This window comes from Physeter macrocephalus, chromosome 4 (genome assembly GCF_002837175.3).
Source record: "Physeter macrocephalus isolate SW-GA chromosome 4, ASM283717v5, whole genome shotgun sequence".
Lineage (NCBI taxonomy): Eukaryota > Metazoa > Chordata > Mammalia > Artiodactyla > Physeteridae > Physeter > Physeter macrocephalus.
The window spans coordinates 30,861,489-30,881,667 of record NC_041217.1 but is presented as its reverse complement, the minus strand read 5'-3'; the positions used below and the strand labels follow the sequence as shown (position 1 = coordinate 30,881,667).

Genomic DNA, 20,179 nt, shown 5'->3' with positions numbered 1-20,179 from the left:
CTATTGAGATGATCATATGGTTTTTCTCCTTCAATTTGTTAATATGGTTTATCACATTGATTGATTTACATATATTGAAGAATTCTTGCATTCCTGGGATAAACCCACTTGATCATGTTTTATGATCCTGTTAATATACTTTTGGATTCTGTTTGCTAGTATTTTGTTGAGGATTTTTGCATCTATGTTCATCAGTGATATTGGCCTGTAGTTTTCTTTCCTTGTGACATCTTTGTCTGGTTTTGTTATCAGGGTGATGGTGGCCTTGTAGAATGAGTTTGGGAGTGTTCCTCCCTCTGCTATATTTTGGAAGAGTTTGAGAATGATAGATGTTAGCTCTTCTCTAAATGTTGGATAGAATTCTCCTGTGAAACCATCTGGTCCTGGGCTTTTGTTTGTTGGAAGATTTTTAATCACAGTTTCAATTTCAGTGCTTGTGACTGGTCTGTTTATATCTTCTATTTCTTCCTGGTTCAGTCTCAGAAGGTTGTGCTTTTCTAAGAATTTGTCCATTTCTTCCAGGTTGTCCATTTTATTGGCATAGAGATGCTTGTAGTAATCTCTCATAATCTTTTGTATTTCTGCAGTGTCAGTTGTTACTTCTCCTTTTTCATTTCTAATTCTGTTGATTTGAGTCTTCTTTTTTTTCTTGGTGAGTCTGGCTAATGGTCTATTAATTTTGTTTTTCTTCTCATAGAACCAGATTTTAGCATTATTGATGTTTGCTATCATTTCCTTCATTTCTTTTTCACGTATTTCTGATCTGATCTTTATGACTTCTTTTCTTCTGCTAACTTTGGGGGTTTTTTTTGTTCTTCTTTGTCAAATTGCTTGAGGTGTAAATTTCAGTTGTTTATTTGCATTGTTTCTTGAGGTAGGATTGTATTGCTATAAACTTCCCTCTTAGAACTGCTTTTGCTGCATCCCATAGGTTTTGGGTCATCCTGTTTTCACTGTCATTTGTTTCTAGGTATTTTTTGATTTCCTCTTTGATTTCTTCAGTGATCTCTTGGTTATTTATTAGTGTATTGTTTAGACTCCGTGTGTTTGTATTTTTTACAGTTTTTTTCCTGTAATTGATATCTAGTCTCATAGCATTGTAGTCAGAAAAGATACTCGATATAATTTCAGTTTTCTTAAATATACTGAGGCTTGTTTTGTGGCCTAGTATGTGATCCCTCCTGTGGAATGTTCCATGTGCACTTGAAAAGAATGTGTGGTTATATGGCTCAGAAGAAAATGGAGAGAAAGAAAGAAAGAAAAATAAATATATAAAATAAAATTAAGTAAATAAAGTAATTAAAATATTAAAAATTATTTAAATTAAAAAATGTAAAAGTAATTTAAAAAACAGAAGAGAGCAACTAAACCAATAAGCAGATACACCAATGATACCAAGCACTAAAAACTATACTAAGATTAATAAAAAATTGAAACTAGTCAGTCACATACAGCAAACCCCAAGTCTACAGTTGCTCCCAAAGTCCACCGTAGCAATTTTGGGATTATTCATTGTCTCTTCAGGTATTCCACAGGTGCAGGGTACATCAAGTTGATTGTGGAGATGTAATCCACTGTTCCTGAGGCTGCAAAAATAAATTTCCCTTTCTCTTCTTTGTCTGTACATCTCCTGGGGTTTAGCTTTGGATTTGGCCCCGCCTCTGCATGTAGATTGCCCTCTGGCATCTGTTCTTCACCCAGAAAGGAGGGGGTTAAAGGAGCGGCTGATTAGGGCACTCTGGCTCACTCAAGCCGGGGGGAGGGAGGGGTATAGAATGCAGGGTGAGCCTGCGGCCACAGAGGCCCGTGTGACATTGCAACAACCTGAAGTGTGCCGTGTGTTTTCCCGGGGAAGTTGTCCCTGGATCACGGGACCCTGGCAGGGGTGGGCTGCACAGGCTCCGGGAGGGGAGGTGTGGATAGTGACCTGTGCTTGCACACAGGCTTCTTGGTGGCTGCAGCAGCAGCCTTAGTGTCTCATGCCCGTCTCTGATGTCTGCACTGATAGCTGCGGCTTGCACCTGTCTCTGGAGCTCATTTAGGCGGTGCTCTGAATCCCCACTCTTCACGCACCCCAAAACAATGGTCTGTTGCCTCTTAGGCAGTTCCAGACTTTTTCCTGGACTCCCTCCTGGCTAGGTGTGGCGCACTAGCCCCTTTCAGGCCGTGCTCACCCAGCCAGCCCCAGTCCTCTCTCCTTGGGCTCTGATCTCCGAAGCCCGAGCCTCGGCTCCCAGCCCCCACCCGCCCCAGTTGGTGAGCAGACAGGCCTCTCAGGCTGGTGAGTGCTGGGTGGCACTGATCCTCTCTGCGGGAATCTCTCCTCTTTGCCCTCTGCAGCCCTGTTGCTGCGCTCTCCGCTGTGGCTCTGAAGCTCCCCCCCCCCACCCCCCATCTCTGCCAGTGAAGGGGCTTCTAGTGTGTGGGAACCTTTCCTCCTTCACAGCTCCCTCCCAAAGGTGCAGGTCCCATCCCTATTCTTTTGTCTCTGTTTATTCTTTTTTCTTTTGCCCTACCCAGGTATGTGGGGAGTTTCTTGCCTTTTGGGAAGTCTGAGGTCTTCTGCCAGCGTTCAGTAGGTGTTCTGTAGGAGTTGTTCCCCATGTAGATGTATTTTTGATGTATTTGTGGGGAGGAAATTGATCTCCACGTCTTACTCCCCCGCCATCTTGCAGGTCTGCCTCGTATTAACTTTAATTCTGCAGTAATAAGTATTACACTCAGTGAAAGTTAGCATGTTTTTACACAGTGTTAATGAAAACATAAATACCATTCTCTTGTATGCTAATATGGAATTGGTATTTTATAGGGCAAAAAGTGCTTGGATATTGGCAATTTTACATGGTTCATCCAGTATTATCATTAGCTGAGAGCTGCTACTGGAATATTTTTGTGGGGCAGTATGCTAATATGGTATGGTTTTTAGGAAGTTATTTGCTTCCTCGTTGGATCGTCAACAGTCCCAGTTGATACTCTGACAGAAATATTATCTCATGCGGGGAAGCCTATGGCACTGCTTTAGTCTCCAGAATACCAAGAAAGGACACAAATGTGAAGAAGATGGTTTTGGTTTCTGGGGATTTTTCTCAGTGGTACAAAGGATGTTATGGGCTGCCTTTGTATGTAAGTTTGCCATGGAGCCCTGTAATGCTACTGCTTGGCTGAACTTAATTTAATATGTATAATGGCCCAAGAAGCAGTCCCAGGATTAGGACTACAATATGTCACTGACATTAGAAGAGAAGCTTCTTATGCAAAAGATGTCTATAAATAACATTTAAGACAAATATGTTTGTCTAGTAAAGATTTTCTGAAAAGCACCTAGAAAATGGATAAACAAATGTGACTACTCATTGATTCAAATTTGCTGATCGAGGTTGCCTAGGATCTCCCAGTGCTGTATTTGAATTCTGAGCCTGTAAGAGTAAGGGCCATCTTGAGATACTCTCTGGTTTTATTAGCAGCACTTTTCAGAGCAGTTCACATCATCTGGCATTAGGTAATCATGATGTTGCTGCATAGCCAGAGGTTAAGGATAACATGCATAAGGATCCTGCAGCCTTTAGCAACAGTCCTCAAACATTGCTGCATATTATTGATGGTTGATGATGATTTTTTTGTGGTGTAACAATAAATAGCAATGATACCTACATAACATCTTCCCACAAAGTCATTTGGCAATAAGAGCATCATTATTTTGCTTTCCTTATTATGCATTCTTCAAGTCAAGATAGTCTTGTTTATATGGTTGAAATGGTCAGATGCAGTGTTGTGAATGTGTGATTTGACTTCTCTCCTAAAGGCTAGCCTCCACTCAGGATGAAATTAGTTCTTCCACAAGGAAATAGTGACCAAAAAAGATATAAAATTGTGTCTTACAGAAATTTGGCAAGAGAATACTTGTTCCCCTTTGAGGAACTGTATAATTATACAGATATCAGTATAATTATAACTGGATTTAGCTACTATATCAATTTATTTGAAGTAATGTCCTTTTTCAGAGGAGAAGAAATGAGATCAATCTTAAATATCCAGTTAAAAGAGGTTGTCATTGAACCAGTTACACATACATCTTTGATGTAGCCCAGTTAGATGCCAGTGCCTTGTACCTGCAGTTTAGAATTCTTATATCACTTAAAATTTTCAAATTATTAATGTGACCCTACTTTTAGGATTCTAGGTATGATAGCATATTTTAATGAAATCTTGGTTATGATGTTAACAGAGGAGGAATTCATGGAAGGCATTCAGAACAGTTTGTATTGTTCTGGTGAACATGAACATCTGAGCATCTGAGCAAAGGGAAAAAAAATGTGAAATCAGAACTTGTATTTTAAGATCCACAATATAACCTACTCTGAAAATAATATATTCTTCAGGCCTTCCCCGGGGTACTTACTTTATAATATCTTTTCCTTCAATGAAAAAATAGCTAGTCAAGTACTTTATAACACATGCTAAAGTTGTTCCTGGGCATTGGACACACAGGAACATTTTCATGATTGTCATTGATTGCCTTGAGTTCCAAGGCTATACTAGTCTCTTACAATTACAAATAAGTGTGTCTTATTGTTGTTCGGTGTTAAAGCTTGATATAGTTCCAAAACACCAGATGACATTGAGACAGAAACTTCTTACAATTCAAGAATACACAAATTCACATTAGAACTCAGTGAACTTTGATTCTAAAGCCATCATTGTCATGGAAACCAAGATTTTTTATAATTACTTTTATGAGTAATTTATCCTTTATCCTCTCTAGGAAATAAGCCTCTCAGAGCTCTATTTCTTAAGTTTAAGCTCCTATTCTTGACTAGAATTGTGTTGCAATTGCCTTTCCTTAATGCACATTCTATGATTGTCAATTAACTGAAAAGCAAAAATTGAGTGTGAATCCAGTCAAGGGTATTTTATACTATTTCCATTGTATGTTAAATTTGGAAATCCTCCCTTAATCAGTACTTCAGGATTAAATGCCTAGGATCCCACATTCTCTTTACCCTAACCTAAAAAATTCAACTTATTCATAAATTGTGAACATGACTTGATTGTCCACAAAAGTTACAGTTAGTGGAAAAGTGAATTTTTATACAGATGAAGTGATTGTTATTTTAATCACATAATATGGCACATACAGAAACAGTTCTCATGAAGACATCTGTTAAGTGCTCTGATGGCCTGAATTGACGTTGAAATTGTAGGGTCTCTTAGACCTGTCAGTGCACTTATCAAGGGCATCCAATTTTCCAGTGAATGTTGACCAGGGGACCTCATACAAAAATATAAAATAGGGCTTCCCTGGTGGCTCAGTGGTTAAGAATCCGCCTGCCAATGCATGGGACACAGGTTCGATCCCTGGTCTGGGAAGATCCCACATGCCGTGGAGCAACTAAGCCCGTGTGCCACAACTACTGAGCCTGCGCTCTAGAGCCCACGAGCCACAACTACTGAGCCCATGTGCCTCAACTACTGAAGTCTGCGTGCCTAGAGCCTGTGTTCCATAACAAGAGAAGCCACCACAATGAGAAGCCGGCGCACCACAATGAAGAGTAGCCCCCGCTCTCCGCAACTAGAGAAAAACCTGTGCACAGCAACGAAGACCCAACGCAGCCAAATAAATAAATAGATAGATAGAGAGATAAATAAATAAATAATCCTCTTTAAAAATATAAATTTACAAGAATCTTCCAGAGAAAGGACCTCACGGTAGACTTATTCTCATAGTGATTTGACATATTCCTGGTTCCATCTCAAGCCTCTGTTGCAGTAATCACAGCTCTGTGATAACTCTTCACAACCCACACGTTGCCAGACATTACTGTCTCTAAGTCTACATTTGCTTCTTTTGGGTTTAAATAATTTGTGGAACTTATCCAAATGTCTGGGTAATGCTGAACCTCGTCACTGACAAGCAAAAGAATAGGCTAAAATGATGATGCTAGCTATGGAGGCTATATTAGGTCAATTGTTGGAGGAATTAGCTTGCTTCTACTAAATAAAATAATTTTACTTAATTGGGTGGAATCTAAAGACATGCCTTATCTTTTCTCATCTATGCCACCCATGTTTTCACTTCTCTGTTGTTTCCCCATTGTCTAGCACCATAAAAAATTGATAAATATTTTTTTGAATAAATGAATGTGTTGAAGAAATGTCTATAAAATATAAAAATATACTTTTTAATTAAAGTACAGTTGACATACAGTATTATGTTATTTTTAGGTATACAACATAGTGATTCAACATTTAAATACATTACAGAATAATCGTCATGATAAACCTAGTAACCTTCTGTACCATACAAAATTATTACAGTGTTATTGACTATATTCCTTTTGCCATGTATCACATCCCTGTGACTTATTTATTTTATGAGGAAGTCTGTACTCTTAATCTCCTTTATTTATTTCACCCTGCTGCCTGCCCTTTCCCCTCTGGCAACCACTAGTTTGTTCTCTGTATCTATGAGTTTATGTTTTGCTTTGTTTGTTTTGTTTTTTAGACTTCATATATAAGTGAAATCATATGGTTTTTGTCTTTTTCTGTCTGACTTATTCCACTTAACATAATACTCTTTAGGTCCATTCATGTTACAAATGGCAAGATTTCATTCTTTTTGATGGCTGAGCAATATTCCATTATATATGTATCCATCTATTGATGGATCCTTAGGTTGCTTCCATGTCTTGGCTATTGTAAATAATGTAGCACTGAACATAGGGGTATGTATCTTTTTTAATTAATGTTTTTCACGTTATTTGGATAAATACCAAGAGTGGAGTTGCTGGATTGTATGGTAGTTCTGTTTTTAATTTTTTGAGGACTCACCATACTGTTTTCCAGATTGGTTGCAGAAGCATATATTAGAATCTGTTTTCTATTAAGCCTGGCATTTAAGAGATTTATAAAATTCTAAAACAATGCCTCTTTTCTCACTAAATCCTTGCCTTGGAAAACATAATTATTTTTCATAAAAGTATGTTAACTTATTTTAACATATAATGGGCTTATTGTAACTTTTACATGAATTAATCAAAACATTTTGAAAGTTAGAAATTCAAAAATATAAATATCAATAGTTATAACTCACATTCCAATGCTCCTTGATGTCTATAATAATTTTTGAGACCGTAAAGTGGTTCTGAGATAAAAAAGTTTGAAAGTTGCTGGCTCAAAGAATGGGCAATATATACTTGTGTATACAACAGCAATAACCAGTTATAATATAAAATGGAAAAAAAGTAAAATATCTAAAAATGACCTTACAGTCCTATGTGGAGTATAACAAAAAATGGTCTATTTCAGAATATGAAAGGAGACTCAGTAAATGGAGATTCACACCGTGTTCTTTGATGGGAAGTTTCACTATTATAATAGTGCTCATTTTTCTTAATTAATTTATAGATTTCACATATATCCAAACAACAGAAATATATTAAACCTGTGAAAATGAAAATTTCTATAAAATTTAACTGCATGATTCCTAAGTTTATGTAAGAATAATAGGTTAGTAACTGCAAAAAAACGTTTTTCAAAGAAGGATAATCAGGGAGACCTACCTTATCTGATATTATATTTACAGCAGAGAGTCAGATAATCAGTTATCTCAAAACCAGCTTCATTGTGTGTTGTGCATATATGTGTACATATGTGTATTCGTGTGCATTTAATATATGATAAAGGAAACACTAGTGTTCAACTTCACTCAGTAAAGGATACGTAAATGTAAACAATTCTTATCAGTTCAGTAAAGATAAAATATTAATATCAGAGGTAATAGTATTGCTAAGCATTTGTACATTGCTGGGGGGCAATTATAAATTGTAACAACCTTCTTGGATAGCTACTTGCTACTATACATCAAGTGCTTTAAAATATTCATAATCTTCAATGTGGCAAATTTATTTCTAGCAATCTCTCCCACAAAAATATTCAGAAATGAAAAAATATTTATATGCAAATGTGTTCATAGCAGCACTTTTTATAATAAGACAAATTTTAGAACAGCATTTATGTCTACATATTGGGCAATGATTAAGTAAATATGGTAATGACAAGGAAAACCACATATAGAATAATATTAAATAAAAATAGAGAATACATTTCATATAGTTCATAAATCCAGTTATGTAAAATGTGTAGCAGAATGCCAGGAGTAGGTACCTTAATACATTAACAGTGGTTGTCTCTGAATTCTGGATTTATGAAAAATTTTTATTATCCTCTTTATGCCTTGCTGTATTTTCCTAAGTTTTTAAAATAATGAATATATATCATTGTAAAAGTAAACAAAAACATTACAATTCAATTAACTATTGAAGTTTCAATTTATAGTTTAAGATGAGTCAGACAACAGATTTTATATTGCATTTCAGCTCTGGATTACCTGTTCATTTACATCTGATAGTAACTTCAGATAGTTTCTATCATTAACTTACATGTCATTTACATGTCATTAACTTCAGATAGTGCCTCCATTTTCACGGTGTAGTTTTTGTCAATTTGCCAATAAACTATATAACTTTAAACAAGTCACTTTACCTTTCTTGGTCTTTAATTTCCTTGCCTATCAAATGAAGGTCCTTCCTTTAAATTCTGGAAATGAAGTGATAAAGATTTAAAAACTGTATTTCCAACAGAAATGTCTTTTGCCACCATCTATATGTCTCTCTTTTACTACACATTTTTTCCTAACTTATTCTCTTCTATGTTTGTGTTTCTGGAGCGCCCTCTTCCCTCCCTAACATCTGATGATTAAGAAGGGATCATAATATCATCTTTCTGTCTGTCTCAAAGCAGCATCCAGATTCTAGTGTTCCTATATGAATATTGTTGACTGTCATCTACAGGTCATTGATGATACTCATTGTCATAGAATTTATAAAAATCTGTAGAGATTCTAAGAATCTCGATATAAATGAACTGACTCAAGCTTGATGATGAAGTGCTGTTGTCTGTTCCTTGTCATTTTAGCCTGTTGTGTTGGACCTCATTGATATTATACTGTCTCCTGCTATACACAACCCAGGCTCGGATACCTATGTTTACCATTCAAAATGACTAGCACTTTGGAAATACTTGTTTTTTTATGAAGCGATTATATCATATTTAAATTGTAGTTTGCAATCTGATATTTTAACTCTGTGGTGCTTACTAAAAATTATTGCTATATTTAGTTGTTAATTCAAATAAGTTGCTAAATATGGTACTGGATGATATGAATGCACATCATAAGACAGTATGATAAGCTTTATGCAGATTCATTCACTCGATATCAAATATAATTTTCTTATAATTTAATGTATTAAATTCTTTAGTGTAAAGTTTTAACCTATATTGTATACTTTAAATGGAAAAGCAAACCTTAGAATTGATGCTCTTTGTCTAATTGGTCGTCTGGGGTGGAATATATACTGTTTGATGCCGCCATGTGATTCATGTGTACTGATAAATTTCTTTTTAAACTTGCAGCAAATAGTGGCAGCAATAAATGCAGGGATTATACCTTTAGGAAACACCTCCAATCAAATCAGTCACTGGGATTTGGGAAGTTCCTTCTTCTTTGCTGGCACTGTTATTACAACCATAGGTAGGAGACAACTTATTTTGTTTTTTAATTTTGGTACAGCTTGTGAGCTAAAATTCACGTGTTTGAATTTTTTTTACAGTTGGTCAAAATGGTCTACTTTAGGTAGAAAACTAGATTTCAGTAAATTGATTTTGAAAAGAGAGTTTAAAGGTTTGAACAAAGGAATGATGGAAATGAATTAGTTATTGTTTCAGAATACCGAGTTGTTTAAAATCCTGTTTTAAAATCCATATGAAACTCGAGAGCAGTTCATTTGAGTCATTTGACTAGAGGACAGGAACATCAGGAAATAGCTTGAAATGATGATTTTTTTGGGGGGACAAGTAGTTTAAAATTTTCCTGCATCTTTGATTCTTTAGTACAGAAAGAAACGATTTGAGTACAATTTTGACATTCTTTTCATGAAGTTCTTATTTGATATCACGTTCTTCAACTTGTAAAATTTAACTCTATATTTGAACAGATTGTCCTATTCTTATATACTTGTCTATTATGATTATTTCAGGCCTTTTTCATGCATTATGTTTTTCTAATAACACAGATGTATAAAAAATTAACACTGAAATATTAAGATTACAAAAAAATGAAAGTTTAAGCCCTTGTCCTTTTACCTTTTAATCATGTTGTATGTCATACTGTTAAAAAGGGTCACAGTGGAACATGGTCTCTTGTTTGGGATTGACCGTGCATGCACTCAGCACCCACTAGGCAGCAGAATGGGTACATGTAGATGACTTCTCTTCTGTTAGTTAGTCCTTCAGTGCCCAAGAAATATCCAGAGGATATAAATGCAGACACCATAGTGAAAGCCATGCTTGCCATGCTGTGAGGATTGGGAGGAATTACAGCTGTCTTGTTCCATGGAAGGAGGTGGGTTTAAAGCATAATTTTCAATAAAGAGAAGGAAATTGACTCATCACAATTATGAAGAAAATATGTGTGCAAAGGGAATTCTCCCCTTCCACACATGCTTGTGATGAGATTTCCTCTCATGGGCTTGACCTCTGATTTGGGTGTGTGAATTACGATTCTAAAAGTTTTAATTTTATTCTTCGATGTCATTGATAGATTATGAAGTGTATATAGTTTTCAAATGAGTACCTTATATCAAAGTCCTAAATAAGTGAACATGGACAATTTATGGATGAACTCCTGCTTAGAATTTTCCTTTGAGAGGAGTTTCTAGTGTCCTGTCATTATGTGAATCCACTGTAATGCCTCTTTGTGCTGGAACACTTGCCAGTGAAATAAATACCTTAGCATGTTGATTTTTGCCTTTGTTAAGAAGTCAGAGAGCTATGTTTACTCTTACATCTCCATCAGCTAGGTCAAAAGTTGTGTGGCTGCGAAAATCTGGAAGAATGGCAACCTTGATATCTAACCATAATAACAGGTTAACTTTGGAGCTTAGACATCTTGGCCATTTCTACTATGGAAATAACTGTTTATTGTGTAAACTACTTAGAGTCTGGAAGGAAAAAAAAGCTCACAGACTGAGTGAGAATTGTTTGTTTCTGCCCAATGAAAACTCAAATGTCCACTTTATAACTCATCATGACCACCACTAAATTATTCTCCAAGAGACTTAGTCATTATACAGACTTAGTGTTGCATCCTGTGTTTATAAACAGTCTCATTTTTCGAATCCCAAATTCAGTAAGTTTTGCAGACATATACTTCAACACATGAAAAAAATAAACTGTATTACCAGCCTTACCCCCAAATTATAGCCATTAAGCACAGTAGCTGATTATTTAGGTTGTTTAGGTAGCTGTCTGACAGCCCAAATCTCTTACTGTTCTATCTCAGTCTTAGGTGGATTAAGTCATTCTAGGTCACCGACATTTACTCCATGGTCTTCTACTCCTAGGTCAAGGCCATCTCCTCTGACCTTGGACTAGATTATGGTCTAGGGCAAGGAAAAAATTTTGGCCTCTTTCATAAGTCTCCATTTGAGAGATATCCAAGTCATTATTTAATAAAATTCAAAGTGTAATTATTAATATTGCTAATGATAATAACTGTGTGATCTTTGAAGTGGTTTTTAGAAATCATAGAAATTGTAACCTCTAGCACTAAGCTACACTGTATTAGTCGTTTAAAAAATAAAACTTGAGACCGTCTGGGAGAAAAAGTTGCAGTTGCTCTTGTAGGGTGCCTGATACAGGCAGTGATTCATGGACCTGCATTGGCTGAACTGTCCCAGATTTTTCTACTCAGTGTTAACAGTTTTTCTAAGAAGTGACCCTTATTATTCATTAGAAATATGCCCAAGAGAAGTTCAGTTATACAAAATAGAATATTAAAATGTAAGACCTAATTTTAGAGAATCTCTTCATATATCTACACACTGTTTTCAAAATCATACCCTTCCAAGCCCTTCACAAATTCCATTTCACAGTTGCACAGACTAACATCCATTCCTGACTATTCTTTTTCTCTCATTCCTTGCTTCCAGTTCATCAGTCAGTCCTGTTGGCTCTGCCTTTAAAGTAGATCTATAATTTAACTACTGCTCGCCATTCAAACTGCCACCATTTTGGTCCAAGCCAGCATCATCTCAGTGCCAGCATCCATGTAGAAAGAAACCTGCTCAGAAATATTCTCTGGATTCCAACTCATTCAGAGCAAACACCATACCCCACTGCTTATTGCACCTAATAAGATGCAAGTTGTGGGATTTTTATGTGTTTGAGTCTTTTCTGTATCCCCCGTGCCTGACACATAGTGGGTGCTTAATAATTATTTTTGGAATTAAAAACAAATGGGGATTCTAAATGATATGAACTGCACCTTGTTGGAAGTTACATAACACTAAATTGATAACTTATTACACTAAATTCTTAGCTCTTTAAACGGGCTTCATTACTAACTTTTTTGTTTGTTCATTTACTTATGCAAAAAATAATAAAACATGATAGTCTGCTACTATAAAGCTAAAAGATAAATTATTTGAGCCCAGGTGGCACACAGACCAGTCAGGGAGGCCCGTGGGCAGATAGTCATTTACAATATAGCATGCCAGGTGCTATGGCTTAAGAGCATTCGGTGGGAATGTATAGGAGTGACACTGTACATAGATACTGGGGTAGGTGGGTGGGTAAAAAGGGAGCAAGGAATACTTTCCTTTCCTTGATAAATGTCCTATTTGAGATTGGAAAAAGAATTAGGAATTTCCCAGATGAATAAAGGTAGAATGGGAGCATTCCAGGCATCAGGAGTTCATGTGGGAAAGATTAGGGGTAAGAGAGAATATGGTCTGTTTAGAAATTACAGGTCATCTAAAATTGTTGTTTGTAGTTGAAGGGATTCATCTTTAGAACCATGTAAATCATTAAGTCAACGTAGTAGCTCCTATTGGATCTATGCTACTTTTGCCACTGCTGGGAGTATAAAAGGAAATAGGAACACAGTCCTTGTTTGCAATCAAATTTGGGAGATAAAATTTACAATTAGGAAATAATGGAATAATAACAAAAATAGGTCTTGTATAATCAAATATTACATGGAACAATGGTTTCAGTGCTGTAAGAATTGAGAAAAAGGAAAGAACATGTGGGCTGGAACGGGGAGGAAAGGCTTAATTAGAAAAGTTGGATTTGAACTATGCTTTGAAGAAAATGTTTTGGTTTAGATTGATGGAGGGGAAAAAGCCTCCCAGTCTGTGAGATAGCTAAGCAAAAACACCAAGAGAGAATGAGTCTGACTTATTTCAAGGATAGAAAAGTAAGTATTTGAGTAGACCAGAGGAATTGTTTAAAGGAGTAATGGGAAATATTATTGACTGATTCACATGGGAAGAATACAGTTGAATGTAATTTGGTTTTTGAGAATTTTGGACCTACTGTACTAAGAACATGGATATTTTGGAAAGCGAAGTGACAGGTTAAAAGTGACATTAGAAGATGCATCTGTCAGGAAGAGGATACGTGGAGACTGACGGTGAGGGAACAGTTAGGAGACCATTTCTGTGATCCACAGAAGGGGAGTATTGACTGGGAGGACTGGAGTTGGTGTTGAAAGATGAGATTAGGACAAAAGGTTGAAATAATTAGCTGCGGGAATCAACAGGCCTTGGAGACTAATACAACAAAGAGAGAGGCATCTAAATGTTGACTATTAAAATGAAATGAATATCTAGGCAGCAGGCTGGTAGTTCATAAGCAGTCCTAGTTGATCCTGTGAAGAAAAAGGAGTTTAAAATAATGGCCAAGATTTTATACATGGTGTTATATTAGGAAGCTTCATTTTAGTCATCTTCCCACCTCAATTTTTATTTGTTGGTTTATTCTTTAATTCAGACAGACTAGAAAGACAAGGTGGACAGGCTCCCTCCAGAGCTCACATTGGGGTTGAGGAGACCCAACAATCAGTCAGTGCACTTAAAAACAAGACCATTATCAATGGCAGCAAATGCTCTACAAGAAGTTCATGTGCGTGATCAAGAGTAGGTGGTGGAGCCAGAGCAGGGAGTGGCAGGTGCTCTAAAGCAGACTGATTCAAGAGCTCTCAGAGCAGGTGACAGTTAAGCGGAAGTCTAAAGGATGAGAAGAAATCAGCCAGGGAAAGAAGAGTGCAAAGATGAGTTCAGGCAGAGGGCACAGCATGGCAAAGAAGAAGCGAGGTTAGCAAGATGAACGGGGCCAGCGGATGTAGGACTTGGTAGGTCATGACAATATCCTCAATTCAGTGAGAAGCCACTGAAAGATTTAAGCGGGAGTCCTGATGTGACTCAGGCTGCTGTTCAGAGGGCAAGAGGGAAAGCAGGAAGGCGAATGAGAAGATTATTGCATTACTCCATATGGGAGAAGATGTTGACTTGAACTACGGAGGTGGCAGTGAGGAGGATGAAAAGTGGATGGATGCATGATCTTAAAAAGAGAGTTTATGGATGGAGATACACTTATCTCTGAGAATGGGGCCGTGGGTGGGGGCCGGGTTAGTGTTTTAAATTTTATTTTAAAGCTAATAAGAAATCACTTAAACTCTAGGAAAGGCTGTTGGCAAAAATGATGTAATGGAAAACTGTATTCTATTTTGAGGTCAATTTAAAGATTAGAATAAGATGTAAGGTGATTTTATTCCCTGAAGGCATTAAAATATAATAAAATTTTCCCCAGTGGAAAGTAAACTGGAATGCCCGGACCGGATTTGCCTAAGCTTATCACTGAATCATCCTGATCTTTGAGTGTCAGAATGCAAATAACAAGACACCACTATGGTCTACAGCAACTTTAAGATCCCAAAGCATCATGTTAGGTCTTATGGGAAACATTTCCTTGGAGTAACATTTCTCGTATTTACAAAGCACTCTTGTTTTCCACTCCTTGAGTTATAGAGATTGGATTCAGGTATATAGTTTCTATGTTTAGTTTTTCTGTATTTTGAACCAGCCACTGGGACTTTCAATTTCCTTTTACCTAGATTGAATTATTGAATTGCTGAAGCTGTTATGACAATGGTCACAGATTTTCTGCCAACTCTTATTTTACCTGTTTAGCATAATGCTTAATTATGCATTAGAAAACAGGGAAAAAAATTAAAGAAAGATTAGAAAAAAACAGGGAAAAAAGTTAAAGAAAGTTTTAACAAACAGTTCCAGATAAAAAGAAGAGGTCAATTTTGGAAATGTCAAGACTATAGGATGAAAAGCCTGTAAAGCCTATGCATATCTTTAGCAGAGAGTCTAGGACCTTTATGTTGGTAAAAAAGCTATAACTTAAAAGGTGAGGGAAAAGGTGTAAGATCTTTTTTGTTCAATTTTGTAATCTCATGAAACCACTGTCTGAACTTGGAAATGAACAGACTTGAAGCAGTGGTGTAGAATTTGACAGTCAGCATTTTCCCAGGGGATGATGTCATTGCAGCTTTGGGTGTTGGGTGCTATCTTATTAATTTGGTACACTCATAATTCTATGGCATTTCACTAGTCTCTTGGCTGTTCTCTGAGAACTGCATATTGGATTTTGGAAACACTGAGCTTCCTTCAGGCAGCTTAAAAGGCAGATGATCTTGCAAGGTGACTTCCAGCTCTGACTCCACAATCTCATTGCATTTTTCTTTATGCCAGTTTGTTAAAGTAGATAATTCTTTTTCCAAAATCTGTAATTCTGGTGTTGTGCAGTTGAAATACAGAAGCTGAAATTAAGAAATTGTTTTGGGTTTTTGATGCTCTGTTTCTCTTCCCATCCACTAAAATTAATGAAAATAAAACCTATCTCAAGATATTAACATCAATTCCTACCATTCAGAACCTTCACATAGGTTTATTTTCTAAGTTAAAATGCATTTATTCTTCAGAGAAAATGCCTTCTGAACGGTAGTTAAGATTGCAGAGTGAAAAATTATATTTGATAGGCAATAAAGCAGAATTATTGCATAAATAGTATTACAGACTCCAAATCTTTTCTCATTACGTATGTATGTTAATCAGCACAAAGAGGTTTAATTCAGAGTACCTAGTACTCAGAATCCTGTGCTAGTTGGAAGGGGATTTGGGAGCATTAAGGATGTAATCTTCACAGGAGTGAGGCAATGTTTTTTTTTATTATTATTATTATTTGGTAGTAGAATGCAGAGCAAGAAAGTATAGATATAAAAGAAACCAGAAGTGCCAGTGAGAGGAGGGCTGGCTATGGTATCTGCCTAGTAGTCATCCACATCTTGGATGTGTTCAAGGCAGGAGCTGCTTGTATTCTGTAACAAAATATACTTTTATATATTTTTGCCCACTTTTGAAAAGTTTGCGATAACATATTTTTAATCTTCGGGAAATCAGTCACTGTCAAATGATGTGATCATGAAATTACCCCAAAATTGGAAGCAAAGAATTGTCATGAAGTTCATGCCCTGAATAAATACAGAATCTATTTTTAATCTTGTCATTTCCCCCTTCCCAACCACTATATGAAATGCAGCACGTTTGTTATAGATTATAGATTTTATGGAGCATCTCATTGACCACTATATATGCAAGTATTGCTCGGAATATGATTAAAACTAGGTGAGATTGATTATCAGAAAAATATTTTTGTAATGGTCTCAAGTATTGCATTTGATAGGGAAGAAACGTAATAACATTTGTCTGGGCCTGTCTACTTTAAGCTAGTAATTATGCTACATATTTGTTTTCTTCCCAATCCTTTAAAAAAAAATCTAGACTTGTGCAATCTTACTCTTGGAAAATTGGCATTGTTATTTATGTGGTACTGTAAAAATAACATGGTATTTACAAAAGAAGTACCTGTGCCAAATTAGGTCCATGTGTAAGTATTGTGGTTTGTGTGCACATAAGGTACGATGCAGATAATGACTAATTCTAAACACAAAGGAATTCCACGCAGCCATCTCTTGGTTCTAAATTACCACTGGGGAAAATATTGATATTATGAACTTTTGAAAGTCACAGGTCATCAAAAAATGCATGTTAATTACTAATCTTAAACTTCTTCCCCTTCTAACTTTATTTTTAAAGCAAAAACAGCAAACATGGGCAAATTTGGTTGATGTGTTGTACCTCTCCTCTTTAAGCTTAAGTTTCCCTTACTGGAGATGCTAACAAAGAGTGAAATTCCCAAAGGCAAGCAGCAAGAGAAGGAAAAAGAAAGAAAGGGTATGGAATAAATCTTAATCAGCCTAAGTAGCTCCTGTTTAAAGAGTGCAGGTTTTAATAGGTAATTTCAGTGGTACCTGTAGATAACTTAATGAAAACTCTGTTTTTTGTTCTTTGTCTGTTTATTTTGAATAAGAATTAGGTGATTTAATATATAACAAATGAGACTTCATCTAAAACATGAAAAATGAAGGATTATTCACTTAATGATATTGAGGTAACTAGTTCCCAGTATGGAAAAGATCACTTAGAACCATGCCTTATACATCAACATAAATTACAGTTGAATTCAAGAGTTAAGTTTTTCAAAAATCACTCCTTGGGAAAGTTAGAATAATTTGGTTACTTAATATAGATAGAGATGAGTTATGATAAGTTATGCTAACAACCAACAGAAGAAAAAATCACAGAAGGAAATGTGTATTTGACCAGGTACAAAAATTGAATCTTCTGTATGCTTCCTGACACACATACACATGCAGTCACCAAGCTGAAACATCAAAATAGACAAAGCAGTTTGTACTATGAAAAAAGATTAATATACATCACATATAATTCTAAATAGACTTATAAAAATATCAACTCATCATAGACAGTTAAAGGACAGATTAGGAATTGGAGGTTATTTAAACTATATGTTGCCTTAAAAATATAAGATATATATATATATAATTCTACAAAATTTATGAATCTAAAAGCTGTAAGATGCCAAATACTTGTGAGAATATTATGAGAAGGGCACTTTCCTATATTGCTGGTGGCATTGTAAATTGATATAACCTTTTTTTGGAAAGCAATTTGGCAGTGTGTTTCAAGAGTCATAAAAATGTTCATATCCTTTAACCTAGTAATTCTACTTCTGGGAATCTATCCTAAGGAAATAATCCAAAATATTAAAAAATGCCTACTTGACAATGTTTATCCCAGTGTAATTTATACTATATAAAAATGGAAATCACTCAAACTGTCCCACATAAAGGCTATGCTTTAGTAAATTATGGTCCATTCACTCAATGGAATGTACATGAATATAAAATAGTGAGTATTATAACTCATTTGTACTAACAATTCCTTCTCATGGTAAATCCTTTTCTGTGAGATCAGCTCATGTCCTACTTACTTAATAAAACTAACAAAGATGTCATGCATCATCTTTTTAACTGTTGGGAAACTGTTTTAATATCATTTGATGCATAAAAAAATAGATGTAGACATGACCTCCTAATAAATATTATATTGCAAGTAAATAAAGTGCTGTACATATTCATGCAGACACTTAACCTAGTTGTACTTACATAGTACAGCTTAGAATGAAAATATTGCTCCCTGTTTTTTTCAAAGGAGTGAGTCAGTAGAAGGAACATCAGATTTCATTTCATAAAATTTAAGTTTAGGTTTCTGCCTTTGCTACTAGCTACGGTTATATTCTTGAGCAAATCACAGTTCTTCTATTATCCTTAATTTTCTTATTTGTCACATGGGGCTAGTGTTTCTCACAATCAGAACTGTTGTGAAGGTTAAATAAAGTTATGTATGTAAAAAGAGCTTGTACATTGAATGGCAGTATACTAATTTTAAGTAAGCTAATTTTGTTACTAAAGTAATTTTTATTAAAATTTATACTACATTTATTTCTATTACTAATGTTAACAAAGAAAGAAAACACATTCTTTCCTAAAGCTTTAATCCACACATTTTAATTCTTATAATATATATAATGTTGCCTTCACATAATTAAGGTTTGCTCAAACCAGTTATTCTCACAATGCTAAGTGTTAGATTTGACTAGTTTCTTCATCTAGTTAATTTGTTTTGATCTAATGAAACGAGTTGATTTTAATGATATCTAGATAATCCAAAATGTGATCATCAGAATAATATATAATGAAACAAGGTGTTACTCTTAGTTGAATAGAATAAAAATTAATATTTTTATAAATCTTTTTTCTATATGATTTTTAAAAAAATCTATGCCTCTATATTAGGATCTGCTAAGTTATTTTCTATAGTAAACAATCCTCACATCTTGATGACTTTACAAAATAAAAAGTTTATTTCCTGATCACATTGTACGTCCTGTGTGGGTCAACAGGAGGGCCCTGCCCATTGTTCTTGCTCATAAGAAGGAGACCATGGGAAATTGAACACTGGCTAATCATGCTTCATATACGTGCACACATTGTTTCTACTCACGTGACACTGGTCAGACCAACTTCAAGAGTGTAGGTGGGGAGATGCTATCCTACCTTATGCTCAGAAGAACCAAGATATTTTGTGACAGCTCTAATAACTTCCATAAACAAATATACTAATTAGATACCTCCTTGAATGTTATTTGATATACAAAGTAATTAAACATTACAATAAAATAAGTAATTAACATTATAATAAAATATAATATTTTGTGGGATATATATCTCTTAGATTTTTAAGGCAACATAATTTATATTTTAAGGCAACATATAATATAAATTAAACATTATAATAAAGTAAAATAGTTTCTATTTTAATTTGCTTTCTCAAACTATGTCTCCTTAACTCCATCACTGCAATAAGATTTTCATTTTTCACATCTAATATTGTGCTAGTGAAGGAGATTGTGATCCAAAATTATCTCCCTATACAGTGGTTTCATCAGTGAAACTATCTCAAAATGAAAATAAAAATCAATATATAAAATTCTAATTTTAGCTTCTTGGCAGAGATTTAGCTGTCACTGATGATATTATATAGGGATTCCATTAGCATTTAGAGTACAGTCACCCCTTGGTATCCAAGGGCGAATTGATTCCAGAACCCTCACAGATATCTAAATCTATGGATGCTCAAGTCATATAAAATGGCATAGTGGGAGGGAGACGCAAGAGGGAAGAGATATGGGGATATATGTATATGTATAGCTGATTCACTTTTTTATAAAGCAGAAACTAACACACCATCATAAAGCAATTATACTCCAATAAAGATGTTAAAAAAAA

At 35.3% G+C, this 20,179-nt stretch overlaps 1 protein-coding gene across 1 annotated transcript in view; it reads left to right on the top strand.

The window, feature by feature from the left end:
- The window catches only part of KCNK2 (potassium two pore domain channel subfamily K member 2), a 163,604-nt gene that overhangs the window by 35,745 nt on the left and 107,680 nt on the right, over positions 1-20,179 (top strand). The window contains exon 3 of the mRNA XM_024133841.1: positions 9,472-9,589. Within this exon, the coding sequence (XP_023989609.1) occupies positions 9,472-9,589 (118 nt within the window). The remainder of the gene's footprint in view (positions 1-9,471; positions 9,590-20,179) is intronic.